The 22,481-nt window shown below is 39.6% G+C and overlaps 1 protein-coding gene across 3 annotated transcripts in view; it reads right to left on the minus strand.

Annotated features, from left to right (window-relative positions):
- LOC114879656 (semaphorin-2A) overlaps window positions 1-22,481 on the minus strand; it is a 364,739-nt gene that overhangs the window by 248,894 nt on the left and 93,364 nt on the right. For all 3 annotated transcript variants that reach the window (XM_046285367.1, XM_046285366.1, XM_046285368.1), the window contains one exon: window positions 15,702-15,704. In XM_046285367.1, the coding sequence (XP_046141323.1) occupies window positions 15,702-15,704 (3 nt within the window). The remainder of the gene's footprint in view (window positions 1-15,701; window positions 15,705-22,481) is intronic.

Raw genomic sequence — 22,481 nt, forward strand, 5'->3', positions numbered from 1 at the left:
TAAAGTGCATGATGAAATTCACAAAGCATATTTTACGTACACGACCATGGGAAATGTTTTAGAAATATCGTTTCACAAAACTTCGACTTTCATCGAAACTTATTCAACAATTCAATAATTAATTATTCAACAATTTTTTTTAATTTTCATCCATTTTAAAATAAGAGAAAGAAACAAAACAATCTATTCATCGAATAGATTTCTTCGAAAAGTTCCTTTTTTATGATGCCAAAGGTACGTAGGTATCCTTTAAAATCGTCTGGATAAGATTTACGACGAGATATCTTCGGAAGCCTTTTGTGACCCGCTTAGATGGAAATCCATCATCGACTGATTAGCCTACACCGGAGTTAATTTGAATTCGAAGCGGCTACACGACAAATCCGATGCAACAACCGACTAATACGTTGCCCTTTGCCTAACCACGCAATTATACTGTAATGCTAACTGACACTGGACGCGGTGAGTTTCCCCGGATCGTTAAATAACTGATATCTTCGTTGCATATTTTACGCGTTGCCAACGCAACACGACCCGCTGCCTGTGCTCGATCGTTTTTCGATAAACGAGCGCAAGGGCTATCACGCGACCGATTTAATTCTCGTTTGGATGAAAAATTCGATCGACTAGTTTTTTCTTTCAGTTGAAATTCAGCTTACAAAACCAAGGAATAAAAGTCGATCTTTTCTTTAACTACTATGCATTCATTTTTGATAATCTTTTATTTTCTTATTCTTCTTTTTAACGCTTCGAGTCTTTGTCAATGGTGAACAAAGTTGAAATTCAAACTAGTATTATCAAAGAGACTCGTGTAGAATATTTAACACGTTTAGACTGTGATGTTTTTTTTTCTTTTCATTTCTCTTTACATTAGTCTACCCATGATAATAACTTCAGGGCCGAAGTGAAGTTGCCACAAGAAAACTCGATATTCGCGCCACGATTTCGCGACGAGTTTCGAAAACTTTCCTTCGGGTAGGGTCTTATCAGTGGAAGTAATGCCTTCGACGATGCTCTCGAATATCAAGTCCATTAAGTAACAAGAAACACAGTCATAAAAATCAGTGATACAATTTTAAAAACAGAAAGTTACTTATTTAATTTGCGGAATAAACATTTGCCTAAAAGTCTTCTATTGCTTTAGAACTATTTTGGCCCATTACCTGAGATTCCTTAAACACTTTAATTAATTTGTTCAATACCATGCCTTGTTAATCAGTTACCTAACAAATGGTCTCTGAATTATCGATGGTTCAATAAGCTAAATAATTTAAACTTTTCTTTTTAAGCAAACTCGAAGCGAAAGTGTCGCCTATATTAAAATAATATCTGATGATTAACACGTTCATTTGTTCGTGTCATTAATTCTTCGGACAGTAGCAATTACATTGTATATGAAGTGGATCTGTATCGATCGTCATAAATGAAACTCGCTCTTTCATTTTGCGTTTTACAGTAATTTTCAATCGCAAATGGCGGGGGTTATGGCGGGGGTTGTATCGGGGGGGGCGCGGATGGGAGCTCGTTCGCCAGGAGTCAAACGGCACAAACGTAATTATTATTCATAGGACGCATTAAAGATAAATAATTCGTACGGACGGATTACAAACAAAATTCATTTCCCTGTTAAATCCACTGTGCTAAATCAATTATACCGTTCGGTCGACGAGAAAGCAAGCAACGATCGGTTTACGGGAACGCATTAACCAAATGAGAATTCAAAGCTCGTTGCATGCGGGATAGAATTTAATTCTTCCTGTTATTTTGTCTCGCTCGACGGTAATGATACGAACAAAACAGGAGGTGAGATCGTATCGACCAGACTAAAGTGCGAAAACTCGTAAATTACGAAATAATTGGTAATTCGCTCTTTCAACATAGGTGTAATTATAAAGGTCGTCGAATTCTGCGACGAACAACGTGTAGTAAAAGGCAAGATAAAATCAGATATCATTGTTTTTCGATGAAAAATATTATTATTGTATAACAAGTATTTAGTAACTATTCTGGGTTCTATTAATTAACTTTGCGCTTAACAATGTGAAAGCAAGGTTAAATTGTTTAATTATGAAAAAGTATATTTGGTTCTCGGTTTTATCTTACTTTAACGTTTTTTTTTAATGGGAAGAGAAAACAAACGATTGAATAATCAGAGAAAAAATGCTGGAAAGCGTTCGTGAACGAATTGTCAGCAACGATTTTAAATCTCTCGTTCTTTTTGAAATTACAGAACGCAAGGCAGCGAGGTAGGTGAGCACAAACGAAACGAGAAAATTGTTCGTACCACGAGCACGCAAACACACAGTTTCTATTCGTTTCGCAGCCAGTGTAATGGACATTTGTTTACTTTTATTCGTGGATACACGTGGCTATGTTAATTCTTCTGTGTATCGATCCCCGTTGCCGGAAGTCATTTATATTAAGGTATTTGCTCCGAGTTTTCCGCGAGCGTTGGCTAACTACCGATGCACGCAACGCGAAAAGGCAAACAAAATTTTAATACGATCATTGCCGATCAAAGTGCGCATGCAATTAAGTTATTTAAAGTATTCAACAAAAAATTTATATTTTAAGTGTAAAGAAAAATAAAACAAAATTTCTGAATAATAAATTTCTAAAAAATAATATTAAATAATAAAAAATTATATTATTTTGTTTCTGAATTATTTTTAATATCAATATCGTCAAAATTAGGATTTTGAAAATTCCTGCCTTTTCTATATCACCATCTTTTCTAAAGAAGCCTACTATATAGGTACATATATTAATTTACTTTTTTTTGTACAATTAGACTATTAGAAATAAAAAAAGAAATATGTGACAACAATGCAATTAATAGTGCAATTTTTCTTAAAATTTGCAATGATTTTTTAAAAAAATGAAAAAAGCAACACTTTCTTCTCATCAACTAAAATTTTCACTAGCTTTCCCATAGGCCTTAGTACACAGGGAATTGAAAAACAGGACGGGGTGAAAGATTAATCCAGACAGCGTCAAATATATGAATTAATTCGTATGATAATTTCTGTCGTGCGAGAAACCCCATGGGAAACCTTACGTGCCCATCAAGCTCCATTCAGTCACGCAGGAAGTTTATCCAAGAGAAACTTCACCCCGCATACAGAATTCATCGGTGGAAATGAATAAATCTCTACCACTTCTAATCCCCTGCTGTTGCCTGATTTCCTTTTTATTTCTCCATCAGAACTTCTCATTCGATTTTCAATATTTTTTAACGTATAGTTAATAAAAAAAACTACATCGATACTAACCGAGGGAAATAGGAAAAACTCCAAGAGAAAGATAATAAATGCCAAACACGGAGCATTCCTCTCGGATTTTCATACCCACCAGCCAGCTCTCCTCCGAAAAAGGGGAACATCCGGCTATATCTCTCTGCTCATTGAAACCAAAGTCGGATCCCATTTATTAAAAGATAATATTCCGGAGACTTAATTCAGAAATTGCAAGACTGCCGGCTAGATACTTGCAAAAAGAATTCGATAATAAACATCGCGTTATGTCCCAGCTGAAGTTCAAGAAAGGAGGCTCTGACGATTCAGAACGCAACAGCAAGAGCCCGAGAAAAATGAATGAAAGAGCACCGATTACCAACGCAAACTTTGTTGATGAAAAGGCTGCGTGATGTATTACTTTAACGACTATTAAACGAATTTATTCGTATGTGTATAGTACTTGTCGCGAAGTTCTTGATTCAGATTGAAGATACCTTTATTTACATTTGCTAATTACGGTTCTTCGAAATTTACATGGTAAATATTAAATAATTCATTTATTAAAGATTCTTGTTAAAATTTCTAATGCATTCGCAAAGAATTCAGAGTATTTTGCTTTCTATCAAAAAATGTCTATAATTAATATATTTCAATAAATGTTGACTATCGTTTCCATCTATGTTACATGAAAAGACTATATAGATAAGGATTAGGATTTTTATGAAAAAATTCGAATTTCAGTTTCTAAGACTATTCGATAAGAAGAATCCTGATCTAGAAATAAGAATTTTAATATGAAATAGAAAGCTGTACTATGAAAGCTGAAAATGTTGAAGGGAACGCGGAGGACCGGTCTAGCAAGTAGAAGAGGGCAGTGTTTAGCCAGACGTCTGGCGTGCATTATTACTGAGCTTCCTTTCACACGCGACGGTGGTTCGAATCGAACCTCTATTAGTATCATTCTCATGCCGCTTTGGTGGTCGTTTCTGAAATCATTTCCTGTCGCATCAACGAAACTCCAAAGCACTAGACGAGAGAATGAAAAAAAAAAAAAAGAAAGCGACGATTCTCTTCGAATCGTGGCTCGACAGAATGGAAATCGAAGAAAGAAACGCTCAACGTTCACGGTGCAGAGCATTCTCACGGCCACCTGCTGGATGAGCAATGTTGCTAGCTTGATGGAATTCTGCGATGATTTGAAATACCGATAAAAGGCAGTGAAAATGTGCCCGCTACATAAGAGGCAGGAGCAGAATGAAAGCGGGAAGAGTAAAGAATGGAGGAGAGCGAGGAAATATCTTCGCTCGCAATTTTACCAAGCAATGTAGTTATGTATGCACACAGGCATACGGCTGCTGCGCAACAATGAACGTCGGAGAGCAAAAGTCGCATACCGAAGTCGCTAATTTCTAAGGGCTAAAGTGTGCGCCATATTCTACTCGAAATCGACGTTTCATCGTGCTAAAACCTCCACCGAAATAAAACTTTTCACTTGACAGATCGTTTATTGATCATCGCGTATTAATAACTCGATAATTACAACATGTAAAATTGGGCAGAATAAATGACTATGATTGTAAAATAAAAAATAAAAATAAATTGTTAATATTAATACTGGGATATGCAAAAGTTTCTATTATTTTCGGGGCAATTTTTAAAAGATTCTTTTAATATTAATAATATCAGTTTCTTAAAATATTCAAAAGTAAATGTTCCTGAAGAAATGTTCTTGACGCGAAATCACTGGGAACGAACTAGTCGACAAGAATAGAAAGGCCGCAGGAAAAAGTTCCAGTAAAATTGTATAATTCCGGAGCAATTTCACGGCAGGATAATTACAAATGCATCACGGTACCGGTGCAATTCTTATAATAATGGTCGCGTTAAATTGTGCATCATTCGCGTTGAAGTGGATAGAGCTTGAAAAAATATTCTGCAACATCGTTCAACGGCTCCGACGCTTTGCGAACTCTTGAAATTGATAATCGCGCGACAAGTAAAAATAACGAACAAAGAAGACGAGTGTTCGAGAGGCGGGTTGAAAAATTTGGTTGAAATGACATAGTGGAAACGCGATGAAAATGTATCGATCAATGTTTGCGAAAAATAAAAACAAAGAAGAAATACGAGAAAAATTGGCATCATACGTAAATACACAAAGAAAGAATGTGCAAAAGCGATGATGGTAATAAATTAAAAATCCTCTGTAAGAGAAGCCAGTTTAAATACTTCGAATTAGCTGCACGCAGCTTAATATTTTTGCATCGTTACTAGATATTCACGATAAGAGTTTCATCATTTCAACCCGTTTAACAAGGATACACTAGTACGGAACACGAGGATGTATGACACAACATCCGGTGGAATATTATATGCTTAAATAAACGCAGAACTGTTTTTCTTTTTCAAAGATATTACTCAAGTTTTATAAAAGCGAAGGTAGAAAAATTCTTACTGTTTGTTGAAGAAATTATATGCAGTGACTACGTTTGGTCACACGAATACAAATTTGATAATGATAATTATTTTGGATCAATTGAGGCCTAAACTTACTTAAATGTATTTTTAAACAAAAGAGTTTTATATATTGGAAGAACAATCTTTAGAGGAACAGTGTACAATTTAGAAAATGGAAATAATACGAAGTACAAAATTAAATTAAAATTGGGGCTCTCTCCGTGGTCCGCCGTTCGCGAGTTAAAAGGGAAGGTACTTATGGTAAATAAAACGTACGATATTTTATTAGTTGGTAAGCGAACATTTGCCCGCAGGGACAACTTATACGGGAATCCTGAAAGTTGGGGCACATCCTCCCTGTCTCCCAATCTCATCGCAAAAAATAATAAAAAACACGTACGATATTTAGAGTGTACTAATTCGTACTCAATTTACAAAATGAACCCGAAATCATGTAACAGACTTACAAATCGTCCCCATTCACAGGATAAACGCAACAATTTTTCAATTTTGATTACATTACACCCGGTGGTTTAGCGTTTCCTGTCGCTGCGAACAATTCAGGGCATTTCGCGCAATTCACTCCGGCTTTCAATTTCGTGTGAAATCATCTCGTAATTAATTTCAATTCTAGGGCACGCCGTAAAACCGCATTTCCGCTTGGCAAAATAGCCGAGTATCTGACGCGACACGCGAGAGTGCATTCGAAATCGTATTTCAACGGATCCGTTTCCTCCGAATTTTCGTCCGTTCTTTCATCAACCGACAAGGACGGGCATAAAAATGATCAGAACGAGACCACAGAACGAATCATTGAAATTCCCAATTTCCGACGTTGTAACGCACCGATGCGCTTTCCTGGTCCCCGTTTCATGCTTCACGCTCGTCAAATATAAATTTCTCCAAATCCATCGTACCCCACGTATCCTGGTGATCGCTATTCACCGAGGATCTTGCTTATGGATAGATTACACGTACCACCTAGCAGACTCTCTGACACGTGGCTCGCAATTGATCCAACCACCCCATTTTAACGGGTAAAAATATTCTCCTTCGCGCATCAAGAATTAAAGTTAAAGTCTTACGACTTTCCTGAATGTTACTTTTCGCGTGAAACTACAATTCGTATTCTTGTGCAATTTACAGGGAGACAAGATCTGCAGGATACCCTGGCGAATCGACTTTTGGCAAAGGAGAAGCGAAGAAGATGAACGAGTTTGGACGGGAACAAAGTAAATAAAGAAGGAAGGAAATCGGCAAACAAGGGAATCTGTAGTTTGAAAAGTGTCAGCTTGTTGATTTTCACGGAAACGTGTTTCAACGAAGTACCGAGGCTTAATTGGTGACTTGGGATCTCGGCGTGCTCGCACCCCGGAAAATATTGTCTCTCAGTTTCTACCGGTTTGTTTAAATTACCGACACCTTTCGGAGACTATTAAGCGAGGATAAACGGTGTTCTTTGTTACTGCGAGGAGAGATAATGTAACTGATGCAAATTTACTTTGCCATTAACCCTCGACCAGTCGACGGAAATTTTATGTATAAATTTGTTGTTAATGGACAGAACCATCTCCTTTTCCCCTCTTTTATCCTTGCATCTACCCTAGCGCTATCCGAACGATTCTTCGAAACGATATTTCAACTTGACGATATAACGCGCAGCGTATACTTTGTCACCCTTTGAAGCGCAGTTAGTCGTGAAAACGGTCGGGATCGCGTGAAAAAAAGAACTTATCCGAACGGTCGCTCACATCGAATTACCAATGCGATCCGTAGAACCTAGAACACCATTTATCATTCGGAAGTCAGTTTCGAAAAGGTTTCTACACAGTCGTCTGTAGTCTACTCGCCGTATAGATAAATAAATTTTACAGTCTAGTAAATTTTCACCCTCCTCAAAGCTTCCACTTAATATCCCATCTTACATAAAATTCTTGCACAATCTCCTAAACCAAGAAGCTTCGCGGAAAATCTTCTTACATCGAAGCACTTTCACGTTTAACTATGGAACGCGTAATCGCGTCAGAGAGGAACAGCAAGAGCGCGTAGTTAAACCGGAAACAAGCGAATGGTTTTAAACAAATTTCATCGAACCGACCAATTGTACGCGACAGGAACAAAAGCATTGATTTATCGACGTGTTTATTCGCGCGAAAACCACCGTGAATAAATCGTGGCTGCATATTATTTCGCGATCGAAAGCCAATGGAGCTGCCGGTAAAACCGTGCGCCGGGATTTCGCAAATCCATTTTGTTTCGTGCTGGAAAAGCATGGGAGAAACGAAACGGCGATCAACAATATTTCGCGTTACGCGTTCGTTGGATAGGTATTCGTATTCGAAGATTATTTTTCCAAGCCGATAATAAGGGACGAGCGAAAAGAGACGGCTAGGAAGGGATTCCAGCAGAGACGGCAGTGAGGCGTGATATTGATACTCCTCCATCTCTTCAGGGGTGACATCTCTTCCCTTTTTCCCATCACGCCCTCCCTTATTCGTCTTTTTTATTTTTTATTTTTTTTCTTCCTTTCCCCTTGAAACGCCAGACTTCGGCCCGTGTCTCGCGTAGCACGTTTCTCTCCGCCTTTAAAGCCAGTGGCGTAGCTAGTGAGCAAGTAGGATTTTTACGATAACAGATTACAGGATCCGGACTGACTGGCGTGAGTGAAAGGGATCTACCAGCCATCGTTCCCGAAGTCACTAGAGCTCGATCCTTATTTACAGGGATATAGACGAAGGAATCGATCTTGAAATCGTACTGGAATATGTATACCGTCTACCGACTGATTGACGGATCGATAGAATCACAGGTAAGTAGATTTTATAAGGTAATTTCATATTTAAATATAAAATGAAAAGAAATTCCTCGACAGGACTTTTCCCTTCTCGAGAAAAAGGTCGTTTAAGCGATTTTTCGCGAAAACAAAATCCTCCGATCAAATTTTCTCTTTAATTATTTACCTTACACCTTCACAAAAATGTGCTTAAAAAGTCAAGGATAAAAAGAAGGAAATATTTGATATATTTTTCATTTTCTAATTTTAAGATGAAATTTTGTCATAAAGAGTTTTAATTTTCGATGGAACATCGACAAGAAAAGCTATAATTGTCGCGTAAATAACAGTTTCTTAACGAGAGAAAAATGAGCTTTCGTGCAACCGAAACCGAAACGTTTAAAATAGATTCGCCGAGTAATTAACTGTCTCGTCATCCCGCAAAAGCGATTGTAAAATACGTGGTAACCGCTGCGTACCGCCACTCGAATTGCAGCTGTATATGGCGGGAAAGAAAAACGAAAGCCAAACAAAGCCTGTTATGGATTTAATTTTGAATTCCGTCGAACGCCTGCCACGCCATGCAACGTTGGACAGTTAAACCGAACCAAGAGAGAGAAAACTTTCATAATCGCAGTCTGTTTTACCGGACTTTAAAACTTTCCGTACTGCTTCCGGATTACGAAGACTCGATAAAGGACCAAAGAGAGGGAAACAGATCATTTTCGTCCCCAAAGGAATTTGGATTTTCGTTCAAGCTGTATTCGAGATTCAACGAACCTCAAAAAAGATTCCTGCAATAAAGTAGGTACTGATTGTTGAACTATGCAAAATGTTATGTAGAAAAATAAAATAAAATTTATAAAATAATGCAATTTCTTCATTTGCTTAAAAAAATTTTATATTTCGATGTAATTTAGCGTTAATTATGGATTCTTATGGACAGTAATTTGAATCGCTCCTTCATAATAACTGGAACTGATATACGACTAGAAAATGTACTTCAGAATATTATTTACGACCTCCTACGCATATTAAATGTCCGTGTAGATCAACACGCTCGCGTTTAATAAGTTAATTTAGAGGTTCGCGCCCCTACGACTTAATTGCACGCACGTTAGAAGCACGACTCTGTCTCTGTAACCAGCATGAGAAAAGAAATTCCTCCACAGGACTTTTCATCCTCGGGACAGAGGCCGTTTCAGCGATTTCCTCACGGCGGTTTTTCGGGAAAACAATATCTGCCGATCAAATTTTCTCGAATTGTTTTATATATTTTTCATTTTCTGATTTTAGTATCACGTTCGAAGCGCTTGTAAAATTGATCTTCAGAAAGGTGTTAGTTTCTAATTAAATTAGAACGAATTGTAATAAATAGATAACAAAGAAAAACATACAGCACAGTCTGACATCCTCTGGATTTCGAAAATTCCAATTCTAGCATAGAATTTCGGGCGTTTTTGTCGAACGGTTGGTAAACTGGGTTCGGAAATACGCGAACCGAGGTTTGGGGTTGTATTGATCGCAGCTGGCTGCGCGGGGTAGTGAGTGAAACAGTAGGTAGGTACCTCTAGTCACCGAACTTGTTACTTTACAAACGAAATTCGAACAAGTTTCGATCTGAAACGGCGGCACACGTTTACGATGTATCCTGTCTTTTGCTATTGTTTCCCGGAAAAATAATCGCGAAGGCATCGAATAATAGTCTTAAACCTCCCATTAAAGCTCGATTATTGTCCATAATTACCTATCAAATTTAAAAAGGACGGTACAATTGTAAAAGTCATCAATTGCATGAAATGCGCGGTCATGAAAGCGTTAAGCATCGAACGTGCCTTGTTTTTAACGTGGAAAACAGAATTTACAACCGGCACGCGCTATTATGACCGATGATAACGTCGCGGCGATAAGAAGAAAAGAGTTGGTGAGTTTTCAGATCGCAAATGAAGATAACGAATGGAACAACTACATAGGCAAGTATGGTGTATCGCATAGCGATCAGACCGTGAGATTAAGTAATCCGAAATTGTTCGCCGTGCTGGTATACGTTTACGAGCTCGCCTGTAATCGAATTAAAACGCGCGATCACGATGCACGCTGAACACAGAGAGGGAAGAAACGTATGCCGTGTTCCCGAGAAATACGGTACCGCTGAAAGATTACACGTTCCATGATAGTCGCGGGGGTGGGTTGAAACGGGGAAGGCGGCTGGTGTGCGCGATAACCCACGATTACCAGAAAACGCGAGGGTAGGAAAGAATTGGATCGATGTTCATCGGTTAAGCCAATTAATCCGCGAACTTCGCGCAAGATAGGTTCATTAGTGTTACACGGATGGGAAGAAAAGAGGACGTTAAGAAAAAGCTTCTCGTGTGGGTGTAATTTTCTAACGTTTCCGCTGGAAAGATGGTACTGGAAGGTATCCTTAAATTCAACGATCTCATTGACTCACTTTTCACGTAAAGTCTTACGCGTTCTCTTTACATAAAAAGAAAAATGGAACGTGAAATTTCAAGCTGCGAAAGAAAGTAGGATAGCTTCATTAGCGTCACATGGACGAGGAGGAAGGTTCCCGTGTGGACGTAGTTTCCTAACATCTCAGCTTGTCGTAATTTAAAATTCAAGTTGAGTAAGAAATGAGAAGGAGAAGAAACGAGGGAGTGAATCGACAGGATTGCAGTTAGGTGCATTGCCTGCAGTGCAGATAAGAACCTTCGTCCCTTGAGAGGAGCGTGCTGTTGTTGCCATATGCATCTATAGTTCAGGAGATTGATAATACAGTGAGAGGATATAACAGTTTGCAATTGCAAGAGACCAGACAGTGTCACTCTTATGATTAATCAATAATCTTCTCTCGATCATTTAACAAAAGAATAGACACATCGAATGGTTAGAATCCCACTAATCTATCAGAATCTTGCAGAACATTTTTATTACCCTATTCGACTGCAATACTCAAGCGACTCTAAGGAGCTTTAATCCAACTTTTATCACGATCTTGAACGGATACGTGATCTCCCGGACGACGATTTATCTCGAACGATTCTCCTTCTTTAGCAAGGTGATCAGAGGTGATCGAATCCCTGGTACCAGCAATTGGTAAGCTTTACAACATCGAGGCAGTTACCTTTACCGCGGCGGTCAACGTGCGGTTGATTGCAGCATTAAGTAAGGCGATTTAAACAGGCACCACGAGTCACGGATTCGGTAGAAGAGGAAGCAACGAAAGCGGAAGCGGCGACACAGTGGAGCGAAACGGTATAACCGTGTTACCGGTTGTGCCACGACGCCGAAATAATGGCTCTTCTGAAACTCGATTGGCTTTTCCCTTTAACGACGTCCACGTGTCAATGGGTCGATCACGTTGCACCTGACGGTTTCGTGTTTACGGCCATTCGTGCATGCATCAGTATGTCGGACAACTATGAACTTGTACGTACGATACAGTGCTTTCGTGAGAATGCACCTGCACCATATCGATTTAGAGGAAACTCGAGGAAGAAACACGTGTAGATTGTTAAAAGGCTGAAAACACGAACACTGCGAGAGACTTGGGCGTCTCGCGAGTGACATAGGACGACGAACAGAAGTTTCGTTTGCCGTTCGGGGGGATGCGTCCTCTCGTAGGAATAAATATTAAATCTGTACCTTGGGGATATTCGCGTCCGTTGGCCCTTAGACCAGCTCCTTCCGGCATCGCCAGGAAGGGAAGGGAAAAAACGTAGCGACGCTCATATGCAAAAAGCAGAACAGTGTCTGGGATAACGGGAGAACATTAAAGTGGGCAGGGCAGAGCCGCTACACGGAATGAATATTTAAAGGAAACCTCAGTTCCAGCCTGGCCCCTGGAATGACCGAGGACATCGTGGTCTGCACGTGATGGCGCAGGTAGAGAAGGCGATGGAAGAAGGCGGTCGTGCTGTGGCTACGTACAATTTTCATGTTCGCCGGACGACGAAGTTTCCAGCCATCCTTCCGTCTCTTTCTCGCTCAGCCTGTAACGTGTCCGAGGAACACGAACACGGGGCTCTTTCCGTTAATCGACTAAGCTGGCAGGGAAGCGGTCTGAAAAAGTTCCAAGTCGGCTCCGGCCGTCTACGACAAGTTTTCATCCCTCGCGCGTGGTTCGGGGGCCGGCTTCCTTCCACCCTTATCGAATTTCACCGGATATGATATATGTAAAACCATTTCTACCGGTCCGCGTACGCGCCTATAAAGAACGAAGGGTGCGTAAAAGTTATCGCAGCTTGTCAGGAATATTTCTAAGTTGGCCCGCTTTTGCCGTGCTCCTTCGAGCTTTGTGACAATGCCTAACGTATTGCGAGGGAGACGAGACGTATTGCCAAGGACCAAGAAACGTGCCATGGATATTCCATGTTTGTGCTTCCTCCTTTCAGACTTTATTCTTCATTATCCTCGATCACGTATGATTCGAAATAATTGAGAAATTAAAGAAATTATAAAACTTCGTGAATTAAGACAAATATCTTTTGCACAGGAAGTTTTTCGATGTCTCTAACGATTTCGGAGAAAAGGAAAAAAGACGTAAAACGGTCGAAATTTTAATAGCGATTTTCACCCCCTTAGACTGAAAACGGGCAGCAAACGAAAATTGCATTTCAATCAGGACATCCTGTACACATTCACAGTCTCATAATTTTTTGAATTTTCGGGTTCGTAATCGTTTCTTGTGATTGCGTTTAATCAAATTAAACGCAAGGTTCATAAATTTAAGCAAATCAAAGCTGCAAATTGCAATGCCAATGTTTACATGGATTTTCTTCGAAATCCCGGTAGACGTTACGTGATTCAATTAAGGAGGACAAGTACGAACGACGCATACGTTCGTGAATGCAATTAAAAGCGGTGTTAGCGTTCCTTGAGAGCCAGCACGCTGCGATTCCGGCCGAAATTTCGACCGTCCCTATACGTCACATCCGGCTGAGTAACAATGCCCTTTTTACGTCGGACCGCCCTCTGGAATTCATTGTGAGATCTCGATTCAAGTCGGTGGAATTCGAGCAGCCGACTCGCTCGCTATCCTACCGATATTGCCGATCATTCCGCGGGAATTAATGCAACGTTATCGTCCTGTAATAATGGTAATGAGCGCGCTCTATATCACCGTGGTATTCGCGAAAGCGAGGAAAAGCTAGACGGCAATTGCAGCTCGCCGACGGGAAATGGCTACGCCGATTACCCCGGGAAATACGAAGCACTTTCTGAACGGGTAACGCGAGGCAACGCGAGGCAACCGAGCGTCGTAACGCTGCGCACGTGCGTTCGTTGCTCCATGGAAAATTGCACATGTAAATCGCGATCCTTTTTCCCTTCCACCCGTTTGCCGCTTTAAACTGCTGTTTCCCGCACCGGCGCGGCGTCCTTTCAATTGGACGATGCAATCTGCTGTTCTCGAAACGTCTGCTTACGCAAAGAAAAAACAAAAAGGAATACTTCGATGATGAGACGAAATTGCGGCAATTTGCTTGTTGTTTATTGCAGACTCTTTGGGAGCGACATCGTGAACATATGGGATATTGAGAACGTATTTAACGATTTAACGCTTGAAAATTTGATGGACATTATTCGAGAAACGTTTAAAGAAATTATCGATCATTAACTGATCGTTAAGAATCATTTTACCTACATCAAATACTTCGGATCAAGTGTGTGGGTGTATAAAAAAGCGAATAGGCTCTTAGGTTATCAAAAGGAATCGTTCAAGGAGAGAAAAGTCGGCGAAGAAAAGTTTTCATCCGATGAAAAGCCAGTAAGATTAAAAGAGGTAAAAGTTGGGGAAGCCGAAGAAACGAATAAGAGGTGAAAGACGAAGGAGAAAGAAGTATGGACTGAAACCCATGCATGGTTGCAAATGAGGCCACAGATGCAGCGAGTGATAAGAGATGATGGGAAAGTAGTCGGTGAAAAGAGCCATCACGCTGCCTATTCACAATACCGAAGGTCGTGGAAATTGAAGCCGCAAGAAGCCGCTACTTATGGTGAATAAATATTTCTCTGACGGCTGAAAGAAGGTGAACCTACCGAAAAGAGTGGCAAACACTACGATTCAGGCGACTAGACGAAACGGATTTACCGGAGCTCTTTATAGTTATTTACTTCTTATTAATAGGGTTCTGTGAGAACCCTTGCCTCAGGTCGGCTCGAGTAATGATAAGGTCGGATTGAGTGGAACTTTGGAAGCTTGTCCAGCACTTAAAATTCGGGTACCCGTAATTTCGGGACCCAAAATTCAATTCAGGAACCGACATTTTATTCGGGGCCTATTGTGTATGATCGAATGTATTGTAATTAAGCTTGATCTCGAAGAACAATTCCAGACCAAACCCCCACCCTAATTTTACCCGCACACCCTTAGGTATCAATTATTCTAACCATCCTTTCATGAGACCGCTTGCTTGCCAAATTCGTTGCGAATCGAGAATCAGAATTTTAATATGTCTTGTTACACGTGTTCATTTTTACTGAATTAGCGAAGGTGCTAAAGAATGCAGACTCGAAATAAACTAACAAAGGTAAAAGATCAAAGGTAACAATTGTCAGAATTGTCTGAAGTCGTTTGAAAGCTCGTTTCAACACGTTCGCTGGTGTCTCTTAAAATGTCCAGCCGGTAGGCTAGTCCTTGGTGGATTAGCAATAAGGGCGGGGGATTTGCTGTTCGAGTAATTGAAAGCTGGCGTGAGCCTCAAGGCGCAGAACGTTTAATAGCCAAAGTTAGTCGCGTTTCTATGCAAATTAAATGCTTATAGCTATCGAGAGGTAGGCTCTGTTAGAAGGGGCGAGACGGCGTTGGTCGTTCCCCCCTGTTGTTTATCTACAGGGGGGAGGTTCTTGGTCGACTCGTAACGCAAGTAGTTAGTGCCTGTGGGCTGCGACGAACGGCCAACGTGTGCGGAATAACGATAAGCTCCTAATGCCGCCGAACAGGGGCCATATTTATGTGTCTCGCATGTTCCGCGTTTTTCTTCGTCCGTTATTGCCACTGAAAGTGATCCACGCTTTCGGGGGTAGAGAGAGAGAGAGAAAGAGAGGAGAGCCCGGCTTCTGGTATCGTTTTAACATTCGCCTCACAGCCTCGAGAATATCGAATAGATTCTAACAAACTGGGATAACCACGTGTCAAATAAAAAGCTTACGTGCACGAATCGTTCGTATTTTATTAACACGCGCCGATGAATTCGCGTTTCTGGTTACCCTATCTGATGGAAAATTTATACCATCTTGTACACGCCAAAGTTGGGCTATATTTCAAGTAATCTGATACAAATTTTGAATAAAATGAAAAATTGTTTCTTTTAATGAAAATTTATTTATAGATCTTTGAATGAAAACCTTGAATGAAACTAAATAATTTTCAATTTAAAGAAACTTTTATTTCAAATAAATATCATTTTCAAATAACTAATTGAATGTTTAATTATTCGACTAACTTTGTATTCAAGACACAAATTTATTTGAATAAATAATTTATTTCTTCTTCTTGAACATCTTCGTTTCAATCTAAATTTGTGTTAGAAGATTATTTGGAATAATGCCCAACGATGATACACTAAAATTTCAATAAAAATATTATTCAATTTCATAAGTACTGTTAATCTAAGCAACACATGCATTCCTTATAGCCGCTACATCAGCAAACAGAGAAGCGCCCATACGTTTTCCAGTGTCCGAGCACGAGGATCTTAAACCACGTATCTTCCCCCAAAGAAATCACCGCTTCAGAGATACGTCGCCCGCTCCCGTCGCGGTATCAGTAAATCCGAGGAACCCCCGCGTTTGTCACGATTAACGCATGAACACCCCAGACTTAACGCGCGTGTCACACAACACCGTGCAGCAAGCGACAGTGGAGCGACAACGAAGAAGACACGAGTGAAAGGCGTAACCCCCGATCCTACGAGGGGTCGTCTCCCAGAGACTGCTGTTTACACTTAACTTTATTGCTTTCCGGGCAAACGCGTGCGGCTGAGTCAGCTTGGAATTAAAACCCCTTTCGTGAGGCGCGGCTATCAGTTGTCGCTGATCAGCTTGGACGCGGATGAGGAAAGGAAGAAGTTCAAGGACGGGGATGAAAGAGAAAAGGGGGATGGCTCTGGTCAGACGTTTCCACAGACGACAAAGAACCCTTCTTTCGGAGGCTTCATAATTTATGCCATGTTTACGAGATTGTGCCCCACTGGCCAGTTGCTCAAATCGTCGGCATTGCAGGGGGGTTGAGGAACGTCGTGCTTTATTAGTTACCCTTCGAACGCACGCAGACCAGCGATATTCGCACGGCCGCAGGCGGTAGCAGGAATAACGATAAGAATCACCTCGGTGAAGTGCCATTCTCACTCTTCCGATCGATATACCCTCGAGCTCCGCCGACATCGGCCAAGGTAATAACGAATGTACACCACAGTGGGGCAAGTTGGACCTTCTGCGGCATAAAGTACGTACAAACCGTGCTAGCCGCGTCGGTCGGGACCGGAAACTTTAGGAATTGTTAGAATCCAGACGCACGGCTGTTGTGAGTGCACCGTGACGGTAAACTGCGTTTTATATACCCAATTCGCAGGCCATTACGACCGCTTTGTTGAAATTTCTGTTTGATGCGGCGGAAATTCGTTAAGTCGAGAGAGAACCCTCGTCAACCGCGAATTTAAGGTCGTTAAACGCGAAAAGATGCGCTCCTACTATACGTACGTACACGGTAATAATTAGGTTCATGAAAAGACGAATTTTCCCGAATAACCTCTCCAAAAACTCGTTATTTTGTAGCTGAAGCTACTTAAATTACTATAAATATTATTATTTCTTTCAATTGCTAATTTCGAAGCTTCAATCCTTTACCTACGTTTGTCAGTAAACTCATCGTGGGTAATTTGGCTCGTTCATATTCATGACTAATTTTTTTGATTTTCTTGACTTTCAAAAGATCTGAAAAACTTCTGGAATACTTATACGATCGTTTTTCAAATGATGTCAGCCAAATGTTCGAAGGATTAATTGGAGAAAATAAATATACGGAAGGAAATTCGAAAGAAGCTGAAATTTTCTTTGCTAATAATTATTATTGGCTTAATGAGAGCAAATAATAATTCTGTATTATATTAAAAAATAAAATGAAGTATTTTATTCCAGTAGCTTTTTCAGTATTCTTTCTCCTGTAGCATGTATGCTCGCTATACAACGATTCAGTAAGTACACATTTTTTTCACCGAAAGAAGTCTATTGTATCTTTTGTGCTTGAATTGTAAATTTTCCATGGAATGAAAATGTGCATTTCCCTATCTCTCTCCCTACTTCCCCATCCTTCGGCCCGTTTTTTTGTATCTGTTCTCTTTATAATTCTTACCGTTGGTTTTTGTAACTCCAATCACAGTTCTTTACTTCTACTTTTGTTTTCCTACTTAACTTTCTTCTCCGTTTCCTTCCACGATAACTAACTCCCTCGCGACTTTACTTTTGCCCGTCGGTTTTGTTCGTTAACTTGGTTACCCTTTGTGACAGTACAAGAGCGTTCGTTGCGTTGCTTTATAACCAAGTACAATATTGCATCGTCGCGGACGCTGAAAACGCTTACATTCTTTTTGAATAAAATGAATTCCTTTGACGGGAACGTTCGTTGCGTGTCGTGTTCGAACGAGCGAAGAACAACGCTTCGTTAATTTCTCGTGGATAAATTGTCTCGCGATTGTCGCTTGCACCATAGGAAATTGAATTAAAAGAAGAATCAATGTGTAAATCACTGTTGAATACATTTGACAAAAAAAAAAAAATAAATAAAACGGAGCAGATTGGAACAGTATTTTGCGATAGCTCGAAATTAATTCCCGAGCCGAAGAATTAAACACGAAGAACGATTTAGTGAAAAATAAATTACAGTTATTGGCCACTAATACGTTAATCCCGTACCATTCTCTCCTGTTGCGTACATACAAAGCACTGGCTCGCTTTACTTTTAACCCACGCTCTCTTCTCGTTTCTGCGTGAAATATGTTCTTAATAAATATTACTCTCCATAAATGCGGAAAATATGTTTCGCCGAGCCTTTAACCGCAACTACGCTCACGTGAAATTCGCGCGGAATGAAATTTCCCGGTCCGTTTGCTTTTTCCCTCCTGCCTCTTCTTTTAAAAAGGATTCGAAAGGCCGAATTGGGGTGCAATAATGCGGAAATAAGTTGGCAGAAACACGCGGCTGAGGAAAAAAGACAAGACCGGCCACGAAGAAACCAGACGAAAGGGGAGGAACGAAGAACGAAGCGGATAAAAGCGGAAGAGGAGAGACGCAGGATATACGCGAAATAACTGAAAGCGGAAAAGTGCTCGCGCATTTTTTTTTGCATACACACAAAGGTGAAAGCTGTGGAGAATCTCATTTGGTATTTCTACTTTTTTTTAAACCAGCGCTTGGTTAAATAGCGAAGCTGATTTCAGATCGTTCAATCGAACAAAATCTGGCATCACGGTGGAAAGTTTCAGCGACGGCGAGCAGGCGAAAAATACTTTCTCTCGCGGCCTCTGTTTTCGCTGCCTTCAAACGATTGTTTCCGGATCGATTTCACCGTGAATCATTGGAGGGGATCAAGTAATTTTCCGAGGCTGCGTTATCTAAATTGAAATCGTTATCGAACTGATTATTCATCGAAAATTTGATTTAGTTCTCCGCTCGGCCGTCACTAATTATTATTGCATGATAATGTATATTATGTGACAGATCTTGATAAATTTAGTTTGAAATTAAAATAAATAAATGAAATCATAATCAATAAAAATGTCAAATGTGAAAAGAAAAAATTTTAGAAAAACAATATTTCAACTACCATAAAGAAGAAGAAATTCTGTACAAAATTTTTCAGAAAACTGAGGCTGTTAACATTGCAAGTATACCTACTGTATAGCAAAGTTAGTGCAGCTATAGCAATGCTTACATAAAGAATTACTTGATTCCCACGGTGAGCCAGTTTCTCTCTGCTTCTTTTTTCCTTTATCTGACACGTTTCACGGAAGCCAAGTGCCGCTACCTCTAAAGCGGCGAACAAACAGGGTTAGCAGGCAGGTAAATAAAACGAAAATTCTTAACACGCCTTTATTACCTGACGAACTTGGAAATCATCCAGCTAGCATTTAGGAATAAACAATACCTGACTAAAGCTTATTCGACTGAACAGGCTTCTTTCACATTTTTCATGAAAATCTTGCTTCTCTCATATACCATTGTAAATATTTATACTTAAATAGATTTTTTCAAATAATGCACAATATTTTTTTCGAATTAAAAATAAAATAAAAACTAAATAGTAAATAGATAAAGAATTAAACATAAACTATCATATACAATAATCCTTTCTATAAAAAAAGGCAACGTATTTCAACAAAAATACTTTAATAAATTCTATAATTAAGTTAACTTGAAAGAATTATAAATGAATTAAAGGCTTGGCTCGAGAAGTTAAGCAGGTAGTATGTAATTAGTAGAATGTCTCCCTAAATATTGACCTGTTTCACTGTGACAATCAACATAACCCTTGAAGCCGGGTTAATCGTGACCGGGATTGACGAATAATATACAACCATCCTTTTACTAAAATTTTACAGCAAAATGCTTTCTTACCTTAAAAAAAATATATTAAAAACAGCAGTCTAATATTTATAAAATAAAATCGACAAAAGATCTAAAATTGAATTTGAATTGTCACTGCTTTAGTGTCAACGATAACTACAGTACACAGCCTTATGTTTCCTTTAAATATAACATACTGACAGTAAGTCGATAGAAAAATCTTATTGACAAGCAGAGAAACAGCACACTGCTATTTCTTTGTAGATGAAGTGGAAGCATTCCGAGTCAATTGGGAAATACTTGATAACAACGATACTACGAGTTTATAAAGGAACCACCCCCTTTTTGTATGCAAATACACGCGACTACAACTTCTGTAACAAGGGGGGTGCGTAATGCGCTCCTGCGTTCGTGCTTTTCCCTTTTCCCTGCATCCCTTTTCCCGGTACGCTTTCCATCGTCCTCTCAATCTCCTCATCCAATGGCCGAATTCAATTTAGCTCGCGATAAAATCGTCCGTTTTTCTAAGCGTCCGATTCTACGTAACCTTCGCAAAGGACCTCAAACTTCCAACTATTCGGGATTTCTCTGGAAAAAAGGGTCTTGACGTTTCACGATTAGGGTGTCAAGCACTTCAGCAAACCCTTTCGAGTGGTTTATTTTGTTGGATTTAGCGGGCGGACAGAAAGATCACTCGCTGTGATGAATAATTCTACCATTTTCTATCTTTAATACCTACTTTTACAGTGTCCAACCGTTTCTGTTGATGCGTTTCCATTTCAATCTCGAATATTCGCATTAAAATTGCTTAGAATGAAGAGAAACGTGAAAAATAAGCTTTCAAGATAATTCTGAATATGTTTCATAAAGCTTCTACATAAAATACAATTTCCATAATTTATGAAGAATTATAAACGACATCGAGTATGTATTAACATAAATATGTGATATAAAGTAATACCTATCGGTTATCGTGACAAGAAACATCGATGTAAATACGCGGTTTTCCTAGAAAAAGTGTTAGTAAATAGTAGAGAAAAACTGGGAACGAAATAAAAAGGAGAAATGTTTCAACAAACAAAACTCGCAAACCACCCCTTTCACGTGCACGACCCTTTTTAATCCTTGTAAAAACGTCGTGTTGTTTGACCTAAAAACCGATAGCTGCATGACCGAGGTGAAACACTCTATAGGAATTACTGTGCCAAATTCAAAACGACTCTAAAAGACGTCGCAGTGACTGGTGATATGTTCAAAAACGTCACGCAGCTTCTAGTTCAAAACGAGGCTGACCTAAATAAAAACCTCGTTGGAAAATAATACCTTGATTGCAGCTGCTCGTTTTTCTCGTTTGCTTGAAATTAAAAATGTCTACAAAATCTCTTTCATAATATAACGTTCATAAAAATATAAAACTTCAAAAATGGAATAATAAATATAATTTTAACTTGAAGTATTTATTATTCAAAGAATTTCTAATTCAAATTTAACTACAAATGAAAACTGAGTAAGAGTTCGCCATTCGGTTACCACTCAGAGGGTTGGCGATCGAAGACCATTAAAGAATTTTATTCGGTACGAGCATTTCCGTTATCGAGTTCATATAAATGATTGATACGGTTGGATAGGTCAGAAACGTGTCCACTTTGTCCGCATTCTATCTGTATATCGATCACCATCGCACAGACAGGGAAAACTGGATGTACCCTTGTGAACCTAAGCGACGTTGTACACGAGAATTTACCAAAAGGGAATTTGCAAAATCATTTCTCGCCAAAAAGTTTCAATTGCGTTTGATATTTTTCGCGGGGTGAATGGCTTTCCATCGTCCAACGGGAAGAGAGAGATTAAAACCGCGACTGTTAATATTCATCAGTTTGAAAGCATTTAAATCGACGATACATTGAACGCAATAGCGTACCATGTATAACGTGATAAACAACGCATCAACTATTTTACAAGCAGACGGAAATGAAATTTCACGGAATTTCGAATCTGGCAGAAGTTAGAGACACCGGTTTCTACTACGGCTTTTTGAGGGACAGTTCTGTCGTCAGTTTTCCAGCCAACTTTCCTGCAAATCTCTAAACAGCAATCTCCAAACTTGTATATCCGTTGTCATGCTCGAAACATCTATCCTCGCTGAAATTCGTGCCTACGTTAGAAAGTTGGAAAAATATAAAAATACAATATTTTTTTCAGCTGATTTAATGATAACCGCGCTACGCTCGTATATCAAAGAAAAATGTAAATTGAAACGATAAACGAACCCTCTTCGAGTGCGCCTGTTCCGATTTATAGCTGACTGGCTGACACGTAAAAGTAATTCGAAGGAATCTACTCGGGCCTGCACTTTGGGGGGAACGCCGAGAAAGTCGTATCAATTAAAATTGGTTACGGTACGTTCGAGAAATCTCGAAGCAAGCGATGCCTGTCATCGAGAAGGGTCC

This window comes from Osmia bicornis, chromosome 4 (assembly GCF_907164935.1).
Source record: "Osmia bicornis bicornis chromosome 4, iOsmBic2.1, whole genome shotgun sequence".
Classification (NCBI taxonomy): Eukaryota; Metazoa; Arthropoda; class Insecta; order Hymenoptera; family Megachilidae; genus Osmia; species Osmia bicornis.